The sequence below is a fragment of the Physcomitrium patens genome, chromosome 17, assembly GCF_059467195.1.
Source record: "Physcomitrium patens ecotype Gransden chromosome 17, ASM5946719v1, whole genome shotgun sequence".
NCBI classification, from domain to species: domain Eukaryota; kingdom Viridiplantae; phylum Streptophyta; class Bryopsida; order Funariales; family Funariaceae; genus Physcomitrium; species Physcomitrium patens.
In genome coordinates, this window is record NC_143426.1 from 6,285,433 (window position 1) to 6,312,471 (window position 27,039).

General features: G+C 31.3%; 2 protein-coding genes across 2 annotated transcripts; one reads left to right on the forward strand and one right to left on the reverse strand.

The window, feature by feature from the left end:
* Window positions 1-18,875: 18,875 nt before the first annotated feature.
* On the reverse strand, window positions 18,876-20,465 carry LOC112294821 (uncharacterized). The gene is made up of 4 exons (XM_024545703.3): window positions 20,048-20,465; window positions 19,693-19,739; window positions 19,475-19,528; window positions 18,876-19,166 (listed from the first exon to the last, which is right to left on the reverse strand). Exons 1-4 carry the CDS (start codon window positions 20,331-20,333, stop codon window positions 19,092-19,094), a joined length of 462 nt encoding a protein of 153 aa, XP_024401471.1. The 5' UTR covers window positions 20,334-20,465; the 3' UTR covers window positions 18,876-19,091.
* A 3,999-nt stretch (window positions 20,466-24,464) lies between these two features.
* LOC112294743 (uncharacterized) lies at window positions 24,465-26,081 on the forward strand. The gene is made up of 2 exons (XM_024545518.3): window positions 24,465-24,683; window positions 25,604-26,081. Exons 1-2 carry the CDS (start codon window positions 24,578-24,580, stop codon window positions 25,735-25,737), a joined length of 240 nt encoding a protein of 79 aa, XP_024401286.2. The 5' UTR covers window positions 24,465-24,577; the 3' UTR covers window positions 25,738-26,081.
* Window positions 26,082-27,039: the final 958 nt, after the last annotated feature.

Sequence of the window (27,039 nt, forward strand, 5' to 3'; positions counted from 1 at the left end):
AAGTAACCATACCTTGTCACCCACATTGAATTGTGTTTGTTCCTTGCAATAGGCATCCGCGTTGATCTTTTGTTGTTCTTGAGCTTCTTTTAATTATGTCTTCATTGTTGCATGTAGCTATAACAAATAATTTGCTAAATCTTCCGCCATAGGATTATCAACTTTTGAAAAGTCAAAAATATCAAGTCATGGATGATAACCATAATTGGCAAAAAAAAGTTTTTATTGAGTAGAAAAATGTACCAAATTATTATATGAAAACTCTGTCAATAATAAAAGAGTTGTTCAATCATCTTCATGATAGTTGATGGTATAACTCAAATATTACTTTAGAACTTTATTCACCTATTCTGTTTGCCCATCACTTTGAGGATAAAAAGCCAAAGAGAGCTTTATATCCACCTTTAAAATCTTGAATAGGATTCTCTAAAATCTTAATACAAATTGACTCCTCCTATCCAATATAATATCCTTTGGTAATCCATGATAGTGATATATATTGTCAATGAAAAGCTTAGTTGTTTCTTCACTTGTGATAGATTTTATGCATAATACAAAATGTGCCATTTTGGTGAAGCAACCTACAATTATAAATATAGAGTCATATGAACTTGAACTTGAAAGATTTGTAATAAAATCCATAGAAATGAAAGACCATGGTTGTTTGAGTATAGGCAATGGTTGGAAAAGTCCATATGATCAATGATAAGGAATTTTTAATCTTAGACAAACGTCACATAACTAAACAAAGACTTTTACCACCTTCCACATTTGCAGCCACAAAAAATCTCTAAATATAAGCTCTAAAGTCTTGTTGTATCCAAAATATCTTGCTGCTGGAAAGTCATGACGTATTTGAAAAACACGTAAACGTGCTTCTCTTTTTGGAACATATAAGCATCCTTTGAAGTGGAGTAGGTTGTGTTTAAACTCGAACTTTGAAATATCATGAGACTTAAAAGAAAGATTCTTGATATCATAACTAAAAAAATCAGAGGACATACATGATTGAATTTTTTTGACAAAGATCAAATCAATAGTGAATATTGATTTTATTACTCAAAGATGAAAATGCTCTAGCTTCAAGAGAATTTTTCTTTATTGATTAAAAAATAAGTCTCTTTCTTTTAGTGCAAAATAAGAGCATTTAGAAAAAACATCTGATAAATCTTATTATTTTTTAGGTCAATATGTGATCTTGAAATCAAATCTTGATAATAATATGCTCCAACAAACTTAGTGACAATTCAAAACATGTGTTGACATGAAATAATCAAGATTCTTGTGATTTGTATATACTGTGACTGGATTTAAAGCGCCTTCTAGATAATGACGCCATTCTTGAAATGAATCCATAATTATAAGAAGTTCTTTGTTGTGGATCTCATAGTTAATCTCGGTTGCTAAAAATTTCTTGGAATTGAAAGCTACTAGATGGAGTTTTTCATTTGTTTCCATTTATGATAATATTCCATCCAAAGAAAAATATTTGATGCATTTATTTTCAAAAAGAACGCTTTAAAAAAGTCGATACAATATAAAGTTGGTATAGAAGTAAATTCCTTCTTCAAAGCAACAAACAATGCTTCAGCTTCTTTATTCCACTTAAGTTTGTCTTTATAAGTCAAACATGTAAATGGAGCTACAACTTGAGAAAAATGAATCCACAATTGTAAGAAGTTCTTGATAAAGATTTGGTAAAAATTTACCAAGGTTCAATGAGCATTTCACATCTCTTACTGTTTTTGAGATTTTTCAATCTATAATAGTTTGGACCTTCTTTGGATCCATCATAAGGCCTTCATTAGAAATGATATATCTCAAAAAATCAACTTGAGTAGTGTGGAATACACACTTTTTTTATCTTAAAGTATAATCTTGCATCTCTTAGTTTTTGTAACACATGATGAACATGAACTTCATACTCTTCTATATTCTTAGAATAGATTAAAATATCATCCAAATAATAAACAATAAAATCATCAAAAAACTCATAAAAGTCATCATTCATTATATGTTGGAAAGCAATTGGTACATTTGTGAGTCCAAAAGGCATGATATTATATTTAAAATATCCATACCTAGTTTGAAAAGCAATCTTTCATTCATCTCTTTTTTTGATGTGGACCAAGTTATATGCTTCTTATAGATCTATTTTTGTATATTTCTTTGCTTGATTTAGTTGATCTAAAAGTCTTGAAATCAAAAGTAGAAGATACTTATTCTTTATGGTGATCTTATTAAGTCCTCTATAATCTAAACACATTTGCAAAGATCCATCTTTTTTCTTCACAAATAAGATAGGAGCACTGGCTCAAGATTTAGAATGGCATATAAAATTTTTAGCCAAGTTTTCCTAAATGAACTCTTTGACTATAGCCAACTCATTTTGAGATAGGCTATAGATTGGTCCAAATAGCACTTGAATTTATTCTTGAAGATTGATGGAACAATTGTAAAGACCGATACTTTGGAAGGATATTTGTATTTTTTTTTTCTAAAATGTCATAAAAATCTTGTTATTAGCTATGAATATTACTTGATATCTTCTCACCATCAACAATAAATGTGGCATATATAGCAAAAGATGGCCCTTCATTTGTAGCATGCATAAAAGTACTTACACCTATCAATAATGGTTTGAATATATTAGATTTATGGATTTTTACTTATCTAGCAAGATCTTGGGCTAAACTATGAAAAAAAATCAAGATTACAAGAAATTTTATCTATTTGAAGGTTATATCTTTCTAACCACAATAATCCTAAAATAATTGGATTAAAAGGAGATTTAATCATATAAAATATTAATAAATTATTGTGACCAGTAGTTGTTACTTCTACAAGAATAGTTTCATGTATAACATTCCCATAAGATAATGAACGTCCATCTATTACTTCTACATACATAGATTTGATTTTCTTAACTAAAATTATATCTTTTTTTTTGACAAAATCTTCATCTATAAAAGAGGTTGAGGCTCTTAAATCCAACAAGGCTAAGACTTTGTGATTTTTTGGTCGTAAATAGACTTCTATTATAAAATAAGGTGAGGGATCTGAAAAAAAAAAATAAGACCTTTATTAGATATTGTACATGATTCTAGCCACATATTTTCCAACATTTTGTCTCATTTGGTAATTGTACTTCTCATTTTATAATTACGTTGCTTCTTTGAACAATATTGAATACTAAGCCTATCTTCTCCACAATATAAGCATAAGTTCTCTTGATATTGTTGACTCTTTTTTTACTTTGGACGGAATTTAAAATGTATTGTATCAATTTACATTGATTCTTGCCTTGATGAATAGTTTCTAAAAACTTAGGAGCTCCCATCATTATTTGATTTGTTCCACTCCAACCAAATCTTTATTCTTTATGTCTTTCAAATAATTGATTTTTGCATACAATGGCTTGAGCAATAAATTATTCCAAAGATTTTGTCTTTGACATTGTTAATAATAAGTCTTTGACATTATCCTTCAATCCATATCAAAATTTATTGATAAGAGCTTTTTCATTCCAATCCATGTCGCGAGCAAGGTTTTAGAATTCAGAAATATATATGGTATTTGATTGTGATCCTTATTGTAAAGATAAGAGCTTGATTTCTACTACTTTTCTTTGATATTTTTCTCCAAATGTGGCCATAAATACTACTAGAAATGAATTCAAATCATAAAAGAGTCATAAATCTTTTTCTATTAAAGGTATAAATCAAGAGAGAGAACTTCTTGATAGAAGTGTATCTATGAATCTAACTTGAGTAAATCCATTGGAGTATTGAAAAGGATGTAATCTTAGATTGAGCTTGACTTGTTGCAAAAATCTTCAAAATTTTGATCTTATTCCATGAAACTTCTCAAGCATATTAATTCTTATCCCCGTCATACTTGTAGAAGCAAAATTCCTTGGATTTGGTTCTGAGGTTGATCTACTTGCTTCCTTCAATTGTACAACTTCTTGTCGCACACTCTAAACTTCTTTCATATGCATAGGCATAGTACTTCTATGATTCACATTGAAAAAACATGAAATTTCTACTTTTAGAGTGTTGACAAAATCATAAAGATCTACAATAGTTACAAATCTATTTTTCACTTCCATTGAAAGTAGCATCTATAATCTTTCCTTCCATAGACAAGTCAAACAAATTTTTAAAATTAAATTAAAAGAGGATAATCTGCAACCTCTAATAAAAAATTTCACAAAAAGAAATAATCCACTCTCTTTAAGAAAAATATTAATGTTAAAAAATAAGATTTTTTGTTTAAAGGTGGATAGTCCACAACCTTCAAAATACAACAACAAAAGTAAAGTAATCCACTTACTTCTAAAACAAGATAAAAAATAACATGTTCGCACTCTGGTCAAACTATCAAAGACATAAATCTTCAGGACAGTAAATCCTTAATACACTCTTATATCATTGAAAGGAACTAAAAAGTCATTCAAAGATGATATAATATTGAACTAAAATGGTTATTGCCAAAAATAAGAAGATCCAAAAGTCTTAGAACAAGACTAAGGACTAAAAAGGCATTGATAAGACTAAAGAAGGCTTCAATCTTGCCCCCATATAAACTCTCTAATTAGGAGCTATGTGGTAATATTCTAGAAGACCTCCAACTTGTGTTGACTTTACTAGCTCCATGTTTTAACTTGTAAGGCAAGTTATCTATGTAAGTGCTACATAATTAGCTTATTCCATAAGCTAATACATCGATTTAATTTGTTTTATAAGCTACAAATATGTGATTAACTTGTTGGCCAAGTTTCTAACCTACAAACACATTTAAAATCAAAACCACATCTATAAAACTTTTAAGAAGCTTTTCTAAAAGACTTTATGAAATTAATCTATATGTACCTATTTTTATTTAATCATATAAGTAACTATTGGCATAAATATATATATATATATATATATATATATATATATTCGTGATAGCATCCCATCGAATTATTTTTAATGACAACATGTATTGAGAGATAGAAATGCCTAGTGGAGACATCTATAGTGTACACAAATTGTGGGGCAACACTTTTGAAATATCCTCATGTTTGACATTTTTTTTGCAATCATGTTAAATAAAAATAGATGCATTGTTATTGACAAGCCCCACAAATAAGGCTGCCATATTACAAATTATGGCCTTGGCTTTAGTTGCAAGGAGTAAAGCCATGAGGCTCATCACAAAGGTGCCTTCATCTTCAATAAAAGCCTCCACACTTGTGAGAGCTATATATTGAGATCCGTAAATGACTACATTTGAAACACCATATATTATGAATATCTAATGAAAAGATTTTAGCAATATTTTTAATATATTCTATTAGGTTTTAGAAGGTTTTAAAATATTCTTAAAATATTTCAATGAAATATTTTGAAAGATTTTTAGAATATTTTAGAAGATTTTTAAAGGTTTTCAAAATATTCCAAAAAATTTTAAAAAGTTCTAAGAGGATTAAAGAAGTTATCTTAGAAAGATTCTAGGATTGCTTCATCTCCAAGAAACATAAGAACTTCTAAAGAAGCTTCCTAATACCTTGTATATATTAGAGTCAAGGCTCAGAGGATCTTCAATCTCAACAACATGTCTCTTAGAGCTCCAGCTTACCTCTTTTAGTATTGATTTTCTATTCATCTTATTTAATCAAGTTCATGCTAACTTTCGTATTAAAATTCTTTTGTTTAACTTCTTATTTGACTTTCTCTATAATATATCAATGATAATTTATCAAGATTGCCTTCTTATTAATACTAGAGCTTGATCCTTCTTAAGAGAAAGTAGATTATCTCTCTTCTTGAAGGCATATAAGTATTTTAGAAATTGTAGATTATCCTCCTCTTAATTGATATTATTTAAAAACTTCATTTTTTTCTTTCAAGATGGCTGGAGGTAAAGATCTTGATATGGTTGGGTCTATTGAGTCCAAATTAGATGATATTTTGAACACACTAAATACTTTATATTCTAAAACTACTGAAATTAAATATTTTTTTGCAAGATTTCATGGTAATGTAAGACTTGGAATACTTTAGCTTATGATGCAATTACTTTGTCAAGCTTTTACATCCAAGGTGGCAGTTGCATCTATACTTCAAAAAAAAAAAAAAAAAAAAAAAAAAAAAATCACCTATTCAATAATATAAGGAGCCTGAAATTAATCTTTCAAGTTTTAAAGATTTGTTAATCAAATTCAATTAGTAACTTTTTTACAACATGACTGCTATTCAACAAAAGAATAGAGAGTTGATTTAATTGGAATCTTGCTTATAAGATAAGCCTTATCTTCATTTGCTCCTTTAATTAAAAAGAAATCTTCAATCTTCAGTAACTTTGAAGTTTTTTTAAAAGCATTTACATAGGCATTTAGAAAATATGAAAAGGCTTAATGGATGACAACAAAGATTTGTTCATTACGTCAAAGATCATGCTTTGCATTACTTTATCCATTTAATTATAGGCGATTGGCTTATGATACTAATTGGAATGAATAAGCTCTTATGAAGCAATTCTATTAGAGACTAAGGTATGATATGAAAGACTTATTATTATCATTATATGATCTTTAAATATCTAATAAAGCCATTAATCAAATTATGAAGTTTAATAATTGATTATTTCAATGCTCATGGACTTTGACAACGTGTTAGGGACATAGTCCTTAGAACCTTCTAGAGACAAGTTTCTAGAACCTTCTAGAAGCAAGTCTCTGGAACCTTGTAAAAGCTTCCTATTTGGTAGAAGTTGCTTGAGAAGCTTCCTAAATAGGAATATATGTTGGAATCGAGGTTGAAGAGTTCTTCAGTCTCGACAACACATCTCTTGGAGCTCTAGCTCACCTCTCTGGTATTGTTCTTGTATTCATCTGATTAATCTAGTTCTTGCCAATTCTTCTTGAACTTCTTGTTAGATCTCGAGCCTATATTTCTGTGTCCGTGACACAACACAATGCACTCAAAATTTGTATTTTTTTGCTTCAACAAATGCATTGCTTCTATACTTTGGAGCTGAAGATATGTAAATTAATATAGTACAATTCAACCTTTTTATAATAGAAAAGAAGAAGTATTAATTTGAACAAGGCTTATGCTTATATTGTAGTAAAAGAGGCCATAAATTTGGAAATTGTTCAAAGAAACAACATACAATCAAGATTAGGAGTATAATCATCAAAGAAAATAAAGAGACCGAGCTACAATAGGAATCATGTAATTGAACATTCCAACACCTCGAGTTCATCAAGGTTCTTCTTTCTATATCCAACTTGATCATTGTTTTATTTTATCTTTATTTCTTTGCTCACAAAAGCTTCAAACAAATGCCTTATTAGATTTAAGAGCATTTGTTTATTTTTTAAATGAAGAATTTATCAAACTTTATAAAATTCTTTTAATATAAAAATAAAAACCTATATACATAGAAGTAATAGATGGTCAACTTTTATATACAAGCATTATTTCTTATGAAAAAATATTCCTATAAATATCATTTAAGGACCATAGTAGAAAAATAATATTCAATATTATTAAAATTCCAACTCATTCTATCATTTTAGGACTTTCATGGTTAAAAAGATATAATCCATCTATATATTAGAAATTTTGTAAGCTTGAATTTTCTATAGAATTCCTTCAAACAAAATCTATTGAGAAGTCATCAATTACAAAGCCATTATTTCTTGAAGCAAGGATTTTTATGAAGATATCTAAGAAAGAAATGCCATTTTTTATTTATGCAATCTCAACTTGTAAAGAAGCAAGCTTATTAGTCTATCTTAAAGTAATATAAAGAATTTCAAGATATCTTCAAAACAAAATATTAATATTTTATCGGAGTATCAACCATATGATTGTACCATCAAACTTCAAAAAAAGGCTCAATCACTATTTGATCCAATTTAAAATCCATCATCAAATGATTTTTGAACATTAAAAGATTATATCCACAAAAATCTAACAAAGAAAGTTATTTGGCATTCCAAATCTATAGTAGCTACACTTATATTTTTTATGAAGAAACTAATGGATCTTTGCAAATATGTGTCAATTATTATAGCCTAAATAAATTAAAAAGGAAGAATCATTATCCATAATCATTGATATCAAGGCTTTTGGAATAACTCGCTAAAGGCAAGATCTATATTAAAATAGATCTCTGTGGAGTATACAATCTGGTATAGATTAAAGAAGGAAATGAATAGAAGACATCATTTCAAATAAGATACAGACATTTTGAATATAATGTCATACTTTTTGAATTGATAAATACTCTAACTATATTCTAACATTTAATAAATGATATTTTTTGAGAATTCATAGACAAGTTTATTGCATATTATTTTGATGATATTTTAATCTATTCTAAGACTCTTGAAGAATAATTGAAGAATAAATTTTATAGAATAATTTAGTATATTCAGTTAATGATCTAATATATTGAATTTGAGAGTGTTTAAAGAGTCTTTAGATCATGAATCTCAAGTAGAGCCAAAGTTGGAGTTTTTCTTATTATAGCTATTAAATCAACCATTCCTGTTCTTGCAACCTTTGTAAATTCATTTTTTAGATGAAAATGGACCTTCTCAAGGAAAGAAATATTTATGCTATAGTCAATTCAAATATAAAAACTTTTAAGATAATGCTCAAGTTTTAGTCATTCTATTGCAAGTTGAAGCAATAGAATCTAATAGAGCTAGAGTTACTTTTTATGGATGTTTTGAAGGCCGTAATGCTAATCAAGTCGAAAGAATAGATCTTCAATAAGTAAATAAAGGTAATTATTATTGCTATCTAAGTAGATCAGTCTATCCTTTGAATAAAGATCAATAAATAGTATATATTGTATCTATTGTTCAACAAATCCTTGAATTTTTGTAGATGTGAAATAAATGTTCCTTATAGAACTCAAAGTTAATAGGAAAGATGAAGTTATAGACGTCCAACAAGAAGATTTTAATAATATTTTTAAAATATTATATTAGATTCTAAAAGGTATTAATAAATTTTTAAAATATTTCAATAGAAGATTTTTATGATATTTCAATAAAAGATTTCAAAAATATTTTTAAACTATTTTAGAAGATTCTAAAAGATTTTTAAAATATTCTAATAGATTCTATAAATTTCTAAGATGATTAAAAAAAATTTCTAAAAAAGATCCAAAGATTTTTTTTGTTTTCAAATAATATAAAAATTTCTTTGGAATTTTTTTAATACCTAGTATATATTGGAGTTGAGATTGATGGAATCTTTAGTCTTGACAATACATCTGTTCAAACTCACCTCTCTTAATATTGATCTTGTACTCATTTAATTTAATTAAATTCATGTTAGCTTTCTTATTAAAACTCTTTTATTCAACTTCTTGTTCAGTTTTTTGTATAGTGTATTCATAATACTATAAGCCATGGCTAGAGTCTTTGCATTGTGCGGACCTTGTACTTTATACAAATCTACTAAGGATTGAATCAAGCCTTTTAGTTAGACATTTTGTTGATTGAGAAGGGTGCTCAATTTTTGCAAGCATATTACAATGGTGGAGGTTACCTCTATAATATTGTTGAGTGCAATCAATACTACTTGCTAAGAAGATGAAGGGATATATATGGGCAACTTCTGCTCAAGGTACTTATAGACCACTATGCATATATGGCACAAAAATACACTTAATTTTTTTATAGATGACCACTATGTATCAATGAATTTTGGACATGTATAAGCCATCTTTTTAATGAGATTATACTATCCAAAAAAAAATTAAATAAAAAATAAAAATAAAAATAAGGCTTGTCAAGATGTAGATAAATTAATTTTTATATAACTTAATGTATTCAACTTGGACTACAAGGTCAAGTTGATGTAGAGCACACCACACCTACACAATTCTATCACCAATTACCTTAACTATCCTCATTGTGATGCCAAAAATTTGCTTAATCATTGTACGCTTATTATTTGTAATAATTCCAACTAGTTGTGACTTCTATTTTGGAAAAATGTCATTTAAAAGTTTTGCATTTGAAACAAAGATTACTTTGGCTATCTTACAATCAAAAAACAAAATAGCAAAAAGATGGATGTTATGCAACTTTGATTGATATTCAAATTGAACTTGGAAGTCAAGATAAAAGGTATCTTGCTTTGAGCAAATGTTAAGAACAAGCAAAAATATCCATTGTATATGAATGAGTTTGGTGATTTTTTGTAAGCTTATAAGACAAACCATGCTCACGAATGAAGTTGCACAATCATCATTATATTCACTTAAATAGTCCATATATAACACGATCTTTGTGACATCCACGAGATGTATTGACATTTGAAATAAAGCTCTACAAGAGGTAAAAGCAATCACAAGACAAAACAACCACAAAAGATTGATCTCTACTTCATACACTTTGCACTTCAAATCTAGCTTTTTAGTAAGCTCAACTTGATAGTTATTTGCATCTTTCAATATCTTCAAAATTGATAACGCTTGTTTACAAGTCGGTGTAGATTCCTTGTTATTTTCATTGAATAACATATCACTGATAGCCATGTCCTCAATGTCTCAATTGATTGTAAATGTGAGTGCCTTCTTCGTCTCCAAATGAGTCGCATGGGTATTTTTTGAAATTTACATGGTTAAAGAATTGCTTCTTCAAGGCATCTGAGAGGGTGTTATACTCTACCTATGCTTTAGCATGTTGTGACTTTATATATGCCATGATATTGTTTGTACACAAAAGAATTGAAAATGTTTTTACATTCACCATTTACTTCCACTTACACATTGTGAGATTGATCTCTTCATATCTAAGCTTCTCATAGAATAAGCATTGTGCTAATAGAACTTGGTCGGTGTTCTCATCTCTTAGGTTTGGTACAAGGTTGAACTTTGTCCTTATAGAGGATTTCCAAGGGATTTGGAACTCTTTCACCATGGTGAATTTGACGTGCATACCCTGATGTGATTGCTACAATTGCAGATTGGTATTCCTCCGCATGGATCACGTCATACAACACCTCCCCCAACAGTGCGGAGTAAAACTGTTGGGGCCTTATTTAAGGGCATCTCGCTGAGCTTATTCTAAGAAAATTAGAGTTTGTTTTGGAGAAAACACAAATTTAGAAAGGTCTGATCATCACCAATGAAAGAGGGCGTATGGACGTACTAAACTCGCAACCGACAGTAAGTGACGCTGGTACCCAGTAAACCCAAAAAAAACGTCCACAATAATGCAGGGTATTATAAACTACCATAAAAACTAGGGTATTAAAATACGCATTAACCACTCCCCTCCTCCACAGAATAGCGCTCAGACACACTTGCAAACCAATAAAGTGGGGCTGGCTAGGTGCGAGGCGGCTTTCGGTCCGTCAGGCATCCCGTCAGGCGTCCCATCAGTCATCATTTACCGCTACAGAGCACGTGTACGTGTGATTCCTCCTGCACCAAACGATTCTTCTTCAAAACTCCCCGGATGCTGGCATCCTGCGAACCTAGACTTCCACACTTCTATTATGACTGCAACTGTGACTGACTGCACACTGCGCCACCTGTGCTTATGGGTACCGGGGGAATCGAGATTGTGGGGTGCGATGCTTTCGTTTCACGAGGTGATAGCTAGACCATCGTCGCAAGCAACGAATCCTCCGTAAGTCGCTGTTGAAGCTCATTTTCCTCGCTTGCTTCCTTCCTTAGTGTCAAATCGATCTTCCTTCCATTCCTTCGCTTTTTCAACGCGTCGGAGAGTGGACTTCATCCTGGAGTTACAGTTCCTGTAGAGTGGATGCTGCACTAGTGGTTGCTCCCTTCCCTCGTTGAGAGAACTGCAGCAGCGGCGCTGCCATCTCCGTGGCTGGTTGCTGTGGGATCACCAAACATCCTGGCTGTCAGAATTGTAGTGTAACAAGATATTTGGTAAATTTGCACTGAAATTGTGAATTTGAATTTGACATGATACTTGGTGAGTTTGCACTTTCACAATGAATAGTACTTTGGTGTAATGTTTGGTGGAATTTCACTTTAATATAGTCAATGGTGGTTGGTGTAATATTTGGTGAGTTTGTACCATGTAATGTTCATATGAGTTCTCTCATATAACGTTTTTGACATGTTTATCAAGATTAAATGTTATTTGGTTGTGGTGTCCATTTCCAAATTTCAGATGAGATGAACAATAATTATTGTAAAGTATTTTTTTTACAAAATAAATTATACAAATTATCATGCCTGTAATATAATACAAGAATTTTTTTAAAAAATGGAATTAAAAAAAATAAATAGCTAATTTTATGATTTTATTTTATTTATGAAAAACTCATATTAAGAGAACGGCTAGGTGGACACTCCCCTTTTACTGTATAGACACCCTACATATACACAATAAGATCCTTATTTTACAGTAAAATAAATAATGTTACATTTTTTAAGGATAAATCCACAATAAGATATTTTCTAAATGAAATTATTGAACTTATAAAAGTGAATGAAAGTATAATATAAAAATTATCATGAAATAATTTTAGTTTTAATCAACAAGTTAAATTTTATAAAATAAAAGTAAAAACAAATGCTAAAAACTATTGCACACAAATCTTTTAATGAAAATAAGAGGTTCTCTATGAGTATGTGGAGGCCAAGGGGTATCCATGTAATCATCATCTTATGGTTCTTATTCAAAAAACTCATGTGATTTTAACATGTGTTCATTTTTACATATCCCAATTTTAAATTTGGTATACAAAAAATATTTGGTGCAAACTATAAATCTTTATATTTCAAATAATATGTGTTTGATCAACACCAGTTCTTGATGTGTATAAACTATTATTAATATTTTTATTTCGTGTTTCATAATTTAGATAAACAATGTATTATTGCTAATAAAAAAACATCTATATAATTATGAAAAATAATCATGAAATATAATAACAACAGTACAAATACATAAATATAAAATTTGGAATTGTATAAACGATGTAGATAAATATTGAATAATTATTAATAAAAAATATAATTATTTCTAATTATAATCTACAAAATTATAGCAACAGTATTTAAATGTATATTAAATATACATGAATGACATTTTTTTAAATATAATGTTCAATAAGTTTTGATAAGAAAAATTATATTATATGAAATTAAAAGACACTAAAAAAATTAATTTTCTAAATCATATACATACATAATTTTTTTTTAAATGATTGATTCAATATTTTTTTAATACATATTTCTTATAATTAATACTTGATCTTTTTAAGTGTTTTTAGTAAAAAAATTACTAAGTTTTATATTACACTTATTTTGTTAAATAATTTTTTTAGTGTTTCTATTATTAAATAATTATTTATATATATATATATATATAGAAACAATGGTTTTAATCTATATGCATCTATCTAAAGCATTGTTTACTTATTCATGCATTTATTGATATTGTTTTAAAAGTTTTTTCTTTTTCTATTTACAAAGTCATTTTCTCACTTGTATTAGTAAAAAATTGCAATATAAATTACCATTGTCTTACATCTAACTGTACAAGTATATTGTAATAATATACTACAAATAATGATCGTATTAAAATTATAGGTCAAGTGTAGGACAGATAATGATCCCACTAATTACTGCTCTATTCACTCACTCTACCTTCCTTATGTCCTAAATTTGTTATTGTCATCCATGTTCTTTCCCACTTGCCTAAAACTTTGGTATAAAGATTTAGTTATTTATATGTTACAACTTTTATTAATTTCCACAAGATTTTTTATATTTAATAATACATGTCTATATTTTTTTCGTTGTTTTGATAGGAATATATTTTTCTTCTAAACATACTTTGTACTTGTTTTTGAATCTAAAAACATACCAAATGAAGTTATATAAATGTTTAAATTGGACGAGGAAGTATTACATAGGTGGCTTGGTTTATTAAAACTATTTTAGGTAAAAGAAAAGTATTCTAATTGCATAATTCTAAACTTGATTATGATTATATATATATATATATATATATTTATTTATTGTTTTTAGAGATTGTTGATTCTAAACTTGGAATAGAAGAAAAATATTAGAGATACCTTGGGTCAACTATGCATTTACTACCATGCATTTGTGCTAGATTAGCTACATGAGTAGGGCTTCTTTTATGCTTCATGTTTGGTCTAAGTTTTAAGCCAATCAAAGTGGTGGTATTGTTCTAAGATGTGCCATTTTTCCTTTGCTATCTTCTATCCTTCCACATTGAATTTTAGTACTTAATTGTCTAATTTGGTTGTATATCCCATAAGATCGTGCATGACTCCTATTTTCAAATTTAATAAAATTTATTAGAATAAATAAATAAATAAATAAATAAAAATCTTTAGATTTATTTGATTTCTTTTCTAGAGAGATTTGAGTGTTATAATACATGCAAAACCTTCAAACCTAAGATTATTTTGTACTTTCTTTTCCTAAGTCTTTTATTTTTAACTTCTTGAATTTATTATCATCTTCTTTCATATCATGAAACATTTTATTGTACATCGATGATTTTCTTCAATATACTATTTTTAAACTAAAGCAAATGGCCATAACACACACACACACACATATATATATATATATACATACATACATATATATTATTTATTGGTCACAAACACATGAGCAGAAAATGGAATAGGTGTACAGACACATGGTTTGTGAGTGGAGAGGTGGCCCCCTTCAGTACATGGTCAACATTCATCTACCAATGCTCATGACTTCTACACACATACCCAGTCAATAATTACTGCAGTCTTTGTTTCTTTGTTTGTATATTTATTTTATTAGTTTTTCACTCCTTTTTTGAATTTTATTCAAGACTAGTGTCAATTGTTGGATTAGTGGGCTTCTATTTTTTAGGTTTGTGTGGACCAATTCATTACATGAGCATAATGGGTGAACTTTTTTTCTTGGGAAAATCTTTCCGGTTTTTTTCTTTTAATAAAGTTACAATAAGTACAAATATAGGCCACATTTTTTAAGAACATCATTATTTCAACAATATATTACTTTCATTGGTTGAATCATAACTACTTTTAAAAATTTGTAATGTAATATTTTAGAAATGTTACAAAATTATCTTGACATCTTTTAATGGAACTTCTTCATACATGAATACATTTTGAGCAATTTTAAGAATTGTTTCTATGGCAATCCTTGCCAATGTCCTCCCACTAAGATTGAAACATATGACTAAGTGGAGGCCAAAAATGAGAGAAGACCAAGGCAAGTGGATGGAGAGAAGTGATTAAGTAATATAGAAAAGGGCCAAAATTTAACAATATTATAAACATTTGCTCGCACTTGTGAGAAGAACCAATCCTAATAGTTGTTTGATGCTATTGCAATCCATTTCTATTGTAATCCATTGGCACTAGGACTAGCTGTACCACTTTGACATTTAACCTCACATTATTTATGTTAAACTTGGTTTTGTTTATGGATAGCGAGTAGAGCAAAACCAATACTGATGTTTATTGATGAAATATATATATGCAAGAATGAAGTAAAGTTTATCACATTCTAAATAGGTACATGTTTAAATATTGTAATAGTGGTTGTGTTGAAATCATGCATTTTACTATTGCAACAAAACATATCAAACAATCAAATATATCTCTTAGCTTTTAAACTAACATCAAATTTATACTTCCAAAATACCATCTCCACATTTTGTGTTATTAGTTTTTTTTGCAAATTTTATAATTTTATAATATCATTGATAAATGTTATTGTGTAGGCAATAATATTGTTAGTAAGAACGTGTTACTTATTTTAATTCAAATGCTATTGACACACTTACACAATTTTAAAACAAGTTTTATCCTGCACACTTGATTGTGGCTATAATAATCACAAAAAAGAAACACACAAAACCCACATGATAATTTTATCTCATACATTAAATGAATAATACATTTCACTTGCATCTTAAAAACTGTGAAGTATAAAGACATAGGTTTGTTGCAGAAACATGGAATCAAAAAAAATCTAAACAATCGTTTTTTTTTTTTCTGAAAATAAACTATTCTTATATATTTTAATTGTTAATTGTAGTAATATTTTTTTCATTAACAACTTTTTTTCTTAGAACTTTTAAAGACGCCAACAATGAATGTAACAAAAAAACTCATTCCTACAGTCACACTTAGCTAAGCCTAAAATAAAGTAGAAAAAAGCGAACCCAAATGAACAGTTCATTGTGTAGGCAATAATATTGTTCATTTGTCACATAATAGATAAGTGTTTCATGTAATATGAACCCCTTCTTTATCACAACACTTATCTATTATGAATGGGTGTGCTTTGTTCCAGGTCAGCAATATATGTGATGGGTCCCACCCACTAAAAAACTGCCAAGTGTCAAAATTTATTTTGGAGAAGTTCTCCCTCACGTGGCACACCCAATATGATATGAAACTTGCAATTTCTACAACAAAAAGAAGCAGATATGGTCTGTTTTTTAGAGGGAGGATGCAAAAAAATAAATAATAAAATAAGTAAATAAATAAATCAGAAAGTCATTTGGAAAGTCAATGTTTTTGGACTATAATATTGCATATTATTGTACAAAAATCAATAGTATAACAAATAATTATATTATTGATTTATTTATATTTAAAGTATCACAAAGTCTAATAAAACTTTTGCATGATTAATGATTAATTAAATATTTGTGTTAATTGTTCTTGGTGGTCAATGATTTAATTTTATCTATTTTAGTTTTTTTTAAGAAGAGGTGCAAGTTGGAGCACATGTTTTGTCCTCTGAGCAGCAGCATGTACCCATTTAATTATTATAATGTCGTTTAATTATTTCATTTTATTATGATTTTAAATAAATAAATATAAGAAGACACAATGTTGATACAGCAACATGTGTTTTATTTTTATTTTTATTTTTTCAATTTTTTCATTTACAAGTAATTAAAACCCCTAATTTTTTTGGGTTTTGAGTCGTATTTTGTTTTCTTCTGTTAACTGTAAACCAATAGAGATTTAGTTTGTGTGGCTTTCCTTCATATATTAAAGTTTTGCAAAAATGATTGCATTGTAAGTTGATTGATTGATTGATTGATTGCATCGTACATCATTTCAAAAGCATGAAGTTGTTGTTCTAGAATTAAAAGTATACATGTAAGTACAAATAAATATCATCTTGTTATGGGATATGTTAAGATTTTAAAATATATATTGAATTCATTGTTACATTCAATATAACAAGGTAATCATGTTGTCTTACAATAGAGTTTATTTTGTTTGCATCTTTCCAATTTATTATTGATACAACACACACAATAGTAAAATATGATTCAATAAAGGATGTAATAATAAATTGTATTTTTGCATATTTTAACTAAATGGACCATAGTTTGACAAAGTTGTTTTAAAGCAAAGTACGTGTGAACTTCCAAAGAAAACACAGACTTCTTAGTATGTATTGGGGCATACCAATACGATTTGTTTGATACAAAAGGCCTTTAATATTATATTTATTAAAGAATGTGAGACAAGAAGATAGTAAAATCAAGGAACATTTGTGGTTCTAAGGATTTATGTAACAATTAATTCATTAAAAAAAAACGAACAACTATAGAACTTAATTTTTTAGCCTTCAAATAAAGGTATTATACAAATGTTTCAAAAATTTATGACAAAATTAGTTCTTTTAGTCTAAATATAATCTAACAGAGAACTAGTAGCAAGTAATTTGTTGCATAAACATAAACATTAACAAAAATAATCATTGACCACCAAAAACAATTAACACAAATATGGAAAGATAAAATTTCTCATCCAAACCAAAGATTTGAAGAGACGATTGAGCCATTACTTCAAAGATTGCGTCATGCACTTTGAATTAAAAATGATTTTGAAAAAAGATAGAACATTTTAAAATTCTACCATATCTTCTACGATGTGTTGATGCGAGGTCATAAAACGAATTGAAGATGGTTTTGAAAGATGTGATAATGACCATGTCATTTTTCACATGACAGCAACACAACAAAAACAAATATATTGTAAAAAAAACACCTTTTTCTATTTACAAATGCATTGAAGTGCATTTTGAGGAAGTCATCTCATGTCCAGGCAAATCAAAAATCAAAAAACAAAAACAAAACAAAAACAAAAAAAAAAAAAAATCTGACAACAAGGAAAATAAGCCAAAAATCTAGGCAGTTAATACAATCCTTGCAAGGAGAAGGAGAAATTCAATCTATCCAGAGTTTCTCGCAACACTCTAAATGAGGCAAAGATCAGACTTCACTCCTGCAAAAGCAGGTCACAAACTTCACCAATTTTTAATAGGCCCATTTAAGGAGGGGATCCTGTAGAATCAAAATGAGCTTGGTAAACAGTAGTAATTACCCACCTAGATTTGCATCCAAGTCTGTTTTTTTGCGATTCATTGCCGCTCTGCATGCAAATCTGAGCCCCAAAAGTTGACCACCACCATCGATCAGCAAGCTATGCAGGCCTGAACAAATCCTGTTAGAGCGGAAGTATGCACAGCTGCAGCAACAAAAGTCCAGTTTCGGGTTAGAGATATGAACAGAAGTGGGTTACTACAAAGGAATTCCATCTTCAACAATGGCATTCACTATCCTCGTGTGTGTCTAGCATCAACATCCCCCACACACCATAGCCAAGTTGGAGAGACTCTTCCTCTCTTTGCTGTGTCTTAGAAGCTGCAGCTGTGGTTGTTAGGGTTACACAACGCAGTTCCACCTGATTTGCTCAGAGTGGGAAATCTCCATGTGTAGATGTCAGTTTGTTTTCACAAGTTACGCCACACAGGATCGCGCAAATTAGATAAGCTCACATGAATGTACAAGCTTCTCCATCGGTGAACACACCAAATTCAAACTGCGCATTGTGTACGCAGTAGAATACATATTCATCAAGTCGGCGTTATAACAAAGACAAAGTAATGAGTTCAAGAGAGCAAATACTGGTGTCGATTGCAAATTGCAGAATTACACTATGAGAGCAGATTAATCATGATGAATGGGAAAAGAAAACATCTTTCTACACGGGTATGGGAATTTGCGAAAATGTTCATTTGTTCTTCGCAAGCCACTCCACAATAGCTTTTTCAGCCGGAGTCAGCTCTTTCTTGTTCCTCACGGAACCCTGCAAATTCAGAGAGAGAAATCAATTGTCTGAACAATGCAGTTCAATGTACACATAATCCCCAGCCTTGTACTCACATTTTGCAACTGCGAAAAAGACAATCATCTAAAAAATCTGCTACTTCAATGGTGGGTAGTGCGAAGAACAGTGCCTAGGTGGATGGCTCTGCTACAACGATTGAGAGAACATCCTAGAAACAGGCTCTTACAGGCAGCCTCATTGCTTATAAAATAGTCGAGTTTAGGGCTTGTGTGTTAGAAATATGCGGAGGTGCACACAAAGCATGGAAGGCTTGAACTTGATTTTACCTCCACAAACTGAAAGTATTCTGTGAAGTTGCGCCGGTAGTAGTCTTCCAGCCTCTGCGAGATATCATAAAAATCGTCTTCAGCTTCCGTTTCCTCCACAACCCAATACCTCAAACTTCAGAGCATTCGTAACCCAATTGACAACACAATAAGCTTCATAATCGCTAAGACAAGGTGAGGGGGAGAGAGAGAGAGAGTGAGAGAGAGAGCCAAATTACCGCTGCGTCATTGACAGCCTTGTTTGCTCGAGATGTCTCCAGAAGTTCTGTCACAGAGAGCACAAAGTTGATGTTAAAATGCAATTGTAATCCTTATTTCAAGATAACAATTGGAAGATAGCGATCACAGTTGGTTCCATTTCAGATCCAATTAGTTAATACTTCTCGACCCTCTCTTAAACGATCACCTTTTCAAGTTTCTGTGACATGATTCAATTGGAGTTCCCACAATTCATACAAGAGCAGAACACAGTTCTGACCCGGTCTGTGTAGATGCACCGTCGGGGCAAGCAATGGACGACGATTACTAGCAAATCAGGATTGACAAGTACACAGAAGAGAGAACAGTTCATACTCTGAATAAGAGGATTGCTAGCGGCTTCTTCAGCAGTTTCTATCTCCCCCGCTGCAGCATGCGCAGCATCTGTCGCCGCTACCAAGCTCAGAAGTGCAGCTCCTGACGCAATAGCTAGTCTAGTAATCGCCTCTCGCCGTGAGGTTTGTACCTGAGCATCATAACTAGCTCTCGCAACTTCACACTTGCGAGATTTCACGACGATGGGGTGAAGTTTTGTGTTCGCTCGACCCTGGCAGGACAATGAATGGATTCCAGAGCAAAGCTGGCCACCAAGAGAAGCCATACTTCTTCAGAATACACAAAAGTCTTCAAATTCGGCGTCTTTGAGCAAGCTTATAATGGCGCCACTATATTCAACTTCGTTAGCGCAAACAGGACTGCCAAACAGGCAATGAAATTGATAGTTATCAATCTCCCCCCCCAAAAATGAAAACCTACAAACTTGAGAAAGTTGATTTCCACAGTGCGCCACCTATTAACCTGGAAGAGAAATATCTAACAATGCCCAATGGGAGGACAATGCTGCCGCGTTCCGAACCCCATCGACTGCTGGTCGCCGGCACCTTATCTAGTTAATCTCTAGCCAGACTTTACCTTGTGTGCCACTCACTCGGTGGTGCACAGGCGACCTGCCGTTGGTCGGTACCAGGCTTGTCGGCATTCGGAGTGAATCAAATGGGTTTCTATTCCCGCACACGGACTTGCGGCTGCGGAGTATTGAGCGACAAGCACAAGCTCCCTTCCAGTGCACACACACGGACCCCAGGTGTTCGAAAATCCATGAACCGTAAGCAATCAAATCTCACAGAGATTGCTTCGAAGTGGCAACAAGCCACCGAAAGACTGTAGCAATTCGGATCGACAAAATGCAACTTTTCTAATCTAGCAAGGCTTATTGAACACAGTAGAATGTCTAGTGTGACGTGATTCGCGCGCACACCGATGCAGGAGGTAGAAAATGAGGACGCATCTCTTCGATAAAGCCTTCAAAAGGCATGGATTCAACTCCTGTGCTGCCATAATCACAGAATCTGCTTGAAAATTCCTTCACTAGTGCAACATCTAGTGTAAGATCCATTCAGCTGCTCCAATCACAATCGTGTCTGCGATGCAATTGTTGCCGAAGTCGAGAGGGTTTCATGTCGACAACATATTGCAAACATGGTTCCGGAAGTCCCAGTTCCTGCTTCGATGCGACCATTTTTCTATTGAGAAATGTCGCCGTGGAGAAGTCTACTTGTTTATTCTCAAGCTGCATGGTCTTACATGTTCTATAAACCTTACCACACTCTGTGATTTTGATGGGTAGAGTTGTTAGTGAGAGACAATGGAATGTGAACAAACATGGTGATAAGAAACAATTAAAGTAAATGATTTCTTCTAACTAAGAAATTGAAATGAAAATACAAAAATAGTTTGGAGTTTTTAGAAAAAAACATAAATGTTTCATCAATTATCCAAGTGGAATAAATAGATAGTTTATGAATGTCTGTTTGTGTTGTGTCTTGTAAGGTGATGTTGAGAATATTATGGCTCCACAAAGGTTTGAATGACTTTAAAAACAACAATAGATGGTTTTGGTGTTTATAGAAGCATGGGATTTTGGAAGGGGTGGGATTGGAGGTCATTGATTCTTAAGAAAAGTAATATTAGAGTATTGAGTTATTATTATTATTATTATTAATTAATTATTATAATAGTTATGATATTCGTATTAATGTCTTATTGTTGTTAGAATTTATCTTCTTGATAATCAATAAAATTACAAAACTTACAAAATCAATGTTTAGGATTTAGATATTATATATTCTTTTATGACCAATATATTATAAAGCCAATTCTAGTTGAAAATGTGATATGTTTATTATTATTATTATTATTATTATTTTGTTGTATCAATACTTATTTATATAAATTTGGTTGTATGGTAATGTGTAATAAACACCTATATCTTTTAAGTAAATAGAAATATAAACATCTAAAATATAGTTTTTTTGGATAAAAAATATTTTCTTCAAAATACATCATAGAAAGTTTCTTAAATGCAAGTTATATCTATATATGTTTTTTTGATATTCACATGGCCATCAAAATGTCTTCTAGAATTCTATTGCATTTACAAATCTATTTGATTGACATTTTGTAATTTAGACTTTTAACTTGCAAACCTCATTGTCTTTATTAAGCTTCTAAAGATCTTTTTATGAATATTACAACTACTTATTATTACTTGAGTGTAGAAATGGATTAATCATGAAAATGCATAAATATACTAAAAATTATATTACTAAAATTTTATTTTTTATTGTACAATTTTTTTTTAAAAAAAAATAGTCATATCCATTAAAGACTGAAAAGTTTATCTTTTATAAAAGCTTGATGGAGATGGATCAAACTTAGGATTTTTTTAAGACTTTGCACCCTTGTAATTATGCTCTAACAAAACTATCAAATTATAACATTTTAAGCTAAATACATAAAAATATTCCGTCTTTCACATTCTTTTTATTTTATTTCATAAAAATTTAGTTGCATTTTTACAAAATTATTTTATCTTCATTGAACATATATTAGAGTTTTTACAACATTCAATATTATATAGATCTTACAATACTAAAATTTATTTTATGTTTGTGTAAATTTTATAATTTTATAAATTAAAAATTAAAATTAAAAACTAAAAATATATATATTTATTAATAAAAATTTAATTATTATCTAATAATATTTTTAATATATTAAATATATTATATTATTTAATTACTATATAAAATACTAGATTTTACCATCAAATATAACAACTATCATGTTAAATTTTATTCAAAAGTTATATAATTGAATCTTGATATTTTTCTATTTATATTGAAATTACTATAATTTCTAAAAATATAAAATTAAAAGAAAAAACATATGAATTTTTGTAAATGTATTTTTTTTTAACCAAAAAAATTAGAAATATTAATTTAAACAATAAGAATATATTTTATAAATGTGTTCTATAAAAAAAATACTTCTTTAAAAGTTAATCAATAAAAGTATGTTTATATATTAATAACATTTTTTTAAAATCTAAATATATGAATACTATAAATATTTGTGATAACATAAGTAATTTGCAATATATTCATTTATAAGTCTATTTTTTTAGAATGCAATGTTTATATATACATATATATATATATATATATATAAGAATATTAAAAAAAATCCATCCATTTGTTGAATCAATCCATCCTATCATAACTATCATTCTTGTTCTTGGGCAGATTTTGCTTTGGTCTTCTTCACCTTGTCTTTGGGTTGTGATTTCTCTTTGTCTTTGGTCTTAAGCACTATTACTTTTTTTTAGCTTAATAACAAGTTTACTCTTATTATGTAATGCTTTGACAACATCCTTGTCACCAATGTGTTAATTGCCAATGAAAACAATTGGCAATTATACTTGCTTAGAAGTTTGAAAAAATACTTTTTAAATGGCACCTCCATCCTTAGTCACCATATCCAACCAAAATCAAATCACAACAAAATATCAATGAAAATTTTAAGTCACATGCAATGTAGTAGCTCAAAACTATAAGTCAACAATACTTACAATTGAAACTACAACTTGATTATAATGATGGTTTCTAGAGATGATCCATTTCCCTCATGATGGTTAACATAGAATAGATTGATTTAGTGAAAGAATGGATCTATTTAATGCATCCCTCTACTTCTACATATATAGTAATTGTTTTATAAATTTGTTGAAGTATTTATAATAATAGAACCATATTAATGTATACATCAAGTAATCTATGTTACAAAAATTACAAAAGATTAAAAATTTATTTCAATGATCATATTAACTTGGTTTTTTTAATAAAAAATCAACCCATTTGACTTAATGTTTTTAAAAATGGAAACTACTGTAGTAACCATATAACTACATAATAGTAAAATGCAATAATTCTACATGACAAAAAATGAGCAAATAGAAAGTTGCATCAAAGGAAGCAAAGAAGCAAATAGATGAAGCACTGCAAATGGGACATTAACTAAAACAAGTAAATGAAGCAACGAGGGCAACGGGGGGAGGGCGCCCAACAACCTTGCGAGTGGCGCAAAGACCAGGAACGAAGATGAAGAGTCCACAACCAACTGGAAGCACAGAAACTAAAGGGGCATCAAAGTAATTCAGGAAAGGAATTGTCAAATCTGCCCCCACGAGGCTTGCCCACACTAAAACACTCCACTTGGACTCGCACACACCAACGACGCCCACGGCCCGTCGCCGGATCTCAGATTTCGGCGACCCCTTGGTGAAGACAAGGCCAGCCACCGCGAAAGGGCCAGGCAGGAAGAGAGGGAGGGAGGGACAGCCTTTGTGCACTTCTTCGGAGTGACTGGGCAGCGCAAGTCAGCATTTCGGCATTCGCTCTCACTCGCTGCTTCTCGTTGCTCTCCGTCGGGGTCCCTTCCTTCCCTCCTTGTTCTCCACAACCATTCAAGCAGCATTCGAAACGCGAGGCCATATCGTCACTGCAAATGGGGTTGGTGTCGTTTTCCAAGGTCATCATGCCTGCCCTCGCGGGCACCTGTGTTGTGTCCTACGCGTTCTGGGACTTGAGCAGGAATCGCAAGCTGTTTGGAGGTTAGGGTTTCCTTGCCCATTCTCCGTGTCTGTGGTGTTGGAAGTCGGTGTTGTGTGGGTTTGGGGGTTGGTTTTGTTGCAGGGGAGGGTTTGTGCAGGGCGATTGTCGGGTGTGAGGGTCGGAGGGAGGAGGGTTAGTTAGGTTTTGGTCGCAGTGCAGGTGTGACGATCGGTTGGGCATAGTGGGGGTTGGCGGAATGAGATCGGGATTTAGGGGTTGTGTGAGGCGATTGGATGCGACGACTGTGGTGGGAAGGAGAGATGGGACGACCTGGTGGTGGATGAAGTGTTCTGGTGTGGCGCTACGGTGACAGGTTACGTGACGTGGCGAGTGAATTGTGCGTGGGAGTGTGGGGTTGAGATTTGGGAACGGAAGTGCGTGGAGCGAGACGGGGTGAGTTGTGTGATGTGTTGACTCGATGGACGGTGGCAGTTGGGGGTGAGAAGTTGTGAAGTAGTGGAAATTTGTGCACGTTCGTAGTTGGTAGCAGGGCAGGAAAGATGTCGAGACACGGTGACGACGTTGACGGCAGAAGCTTGGCACAATTGTGGGAGGAGGAATGAGTGAAGTCGTGGGAGGGGCGGAATTGAGGTCCAACTGTGGTGTTTAGAATGCGGGTGGCAGTGTGGTGGTGGGCGACGCAGTGGGATGTGTGTGGTTTTGGTGGATTTGGGATGTGAATAGTTTGCATGCGACGGTGGTGAGGAGGTGGGGGTGTTTTGGGGAAGTGTGGGCATGAGAAGAAACAAGCGTGGTGGCGCAGGGAAGTTTGGACAGGTGAATGTAGCGGGTTGTGGGTGTGGAGCAGACACAGTGTGGTGGTGAGGGTGAGGATGTGGATGTGGAGGCGCAATGGCGTGGGACGGTGAAGGTGGGGTGTGTGGTGACATGAGTAATGTTTATGGATTGGATGGTGCAGGTACGGTGCCGATCACAGCCCAAAACAGCGAGTGGGAGAAGGAAACAGGGAAGAAGTTGGATGCATGGCCACGTGAGGCAGCAGGACCGGTGGTGATGAACCCAATCTCAAGGCAGAACTACCACAAGGCTTGAGTGCCTTTCAATCTGGTGTCATCTTTTTGTTATACTTAGGTTGTCAGTCTACTGCACATCCGCTTGTGACTGGGAGCCTTTTGAAGGTCTCTTTATGATTTGAGTTTTAAATAGTAGCTTTGCTTAAGGGTTGAATGTAGGTTGTCAATGTGTTTGGCGCAGTATCAGAAATGCCGTCTTAACTCTTTTCATCTTGTGCAAGTAATGAGATTGAATATCAGTGGCAGTTGTTGCGGGTATCTTTGGCTGAATATTGAACTGCACTGCATGCAAGTTATGGAGCTTGCGAAACTGGCCTTGTCACGTATTAAACTGGAATACAAATCAATCTTCAGTTAGGACAACGCTACTATTCTGTGATTATTTTGAAGATTTTATTTTTTATTTTTTGCAAATCTTTTTTAGTGTAGATGAATTTTTGTGAGTGAATTATTGTATTAATGAGTTCACTTAGTGACTTTGCAGGTTTGGTTGGTTGTTTTTGTTTGTTCTTTATTTTTCCACTTTTGAAAGGTTCATTAAAAAGTTTGTTTATTTATTTATTTATTTTTGGAAGGTATATATATATATATATATATATATATTTTATGTGTTTGTATGTATTTGCATTGAGGTTTTTATTCTTGTTTGGAAGGAACATGTTAATAGTAAATTATTGAGGGGTGAAATGTTAGTTTTAGTATTCATTTGTATATATATAAGTATTAGATTCAATTGCTTTGTTTTAAGAATAACATGTTTGAGCTATGGGGTTTTATATAATTACAAAGGAGGTAGAAATCAATTGTTATCAATATATTCTCTTCAAGAACAAAAGTAGAAAGAAAAGAATTTCATGTGTTGCATCTAAAGTGGACAACAAACAAGGTTCATGAGTTGTGGCTCGTTCATATTAATCTTGGTTGTAGAGTCTATTCTCTATCTTTTATGTTTATTTAAACATTTTCAATATAGGAAGAATTGGTTAATAAGTGTAGATGAACTTATGGAAGAACTGATGCATGAAGAGATATGTAATGCCCTTGGATGGATAAACATAAACAATTACCATTATCATTAATACATAAAAAAAATTACACTTAACTCATTTGGAAGTATAATGTATTTTTTTAAAAAAAAAAAAATAATCTTCCAAATCATGAGATAAGAATTATTTTATCTTCTTTAACATTCTTGCTTGTTGTGCAAGTAAAACAAATTCTACTTGTAGAAAGGTCTAAATTATAGAATAGATTGTTCAAATTGTTCTTAGTCTATTACAATTTTATCACATTTGTAATAAGACCTGTTAGTATTTTCTTT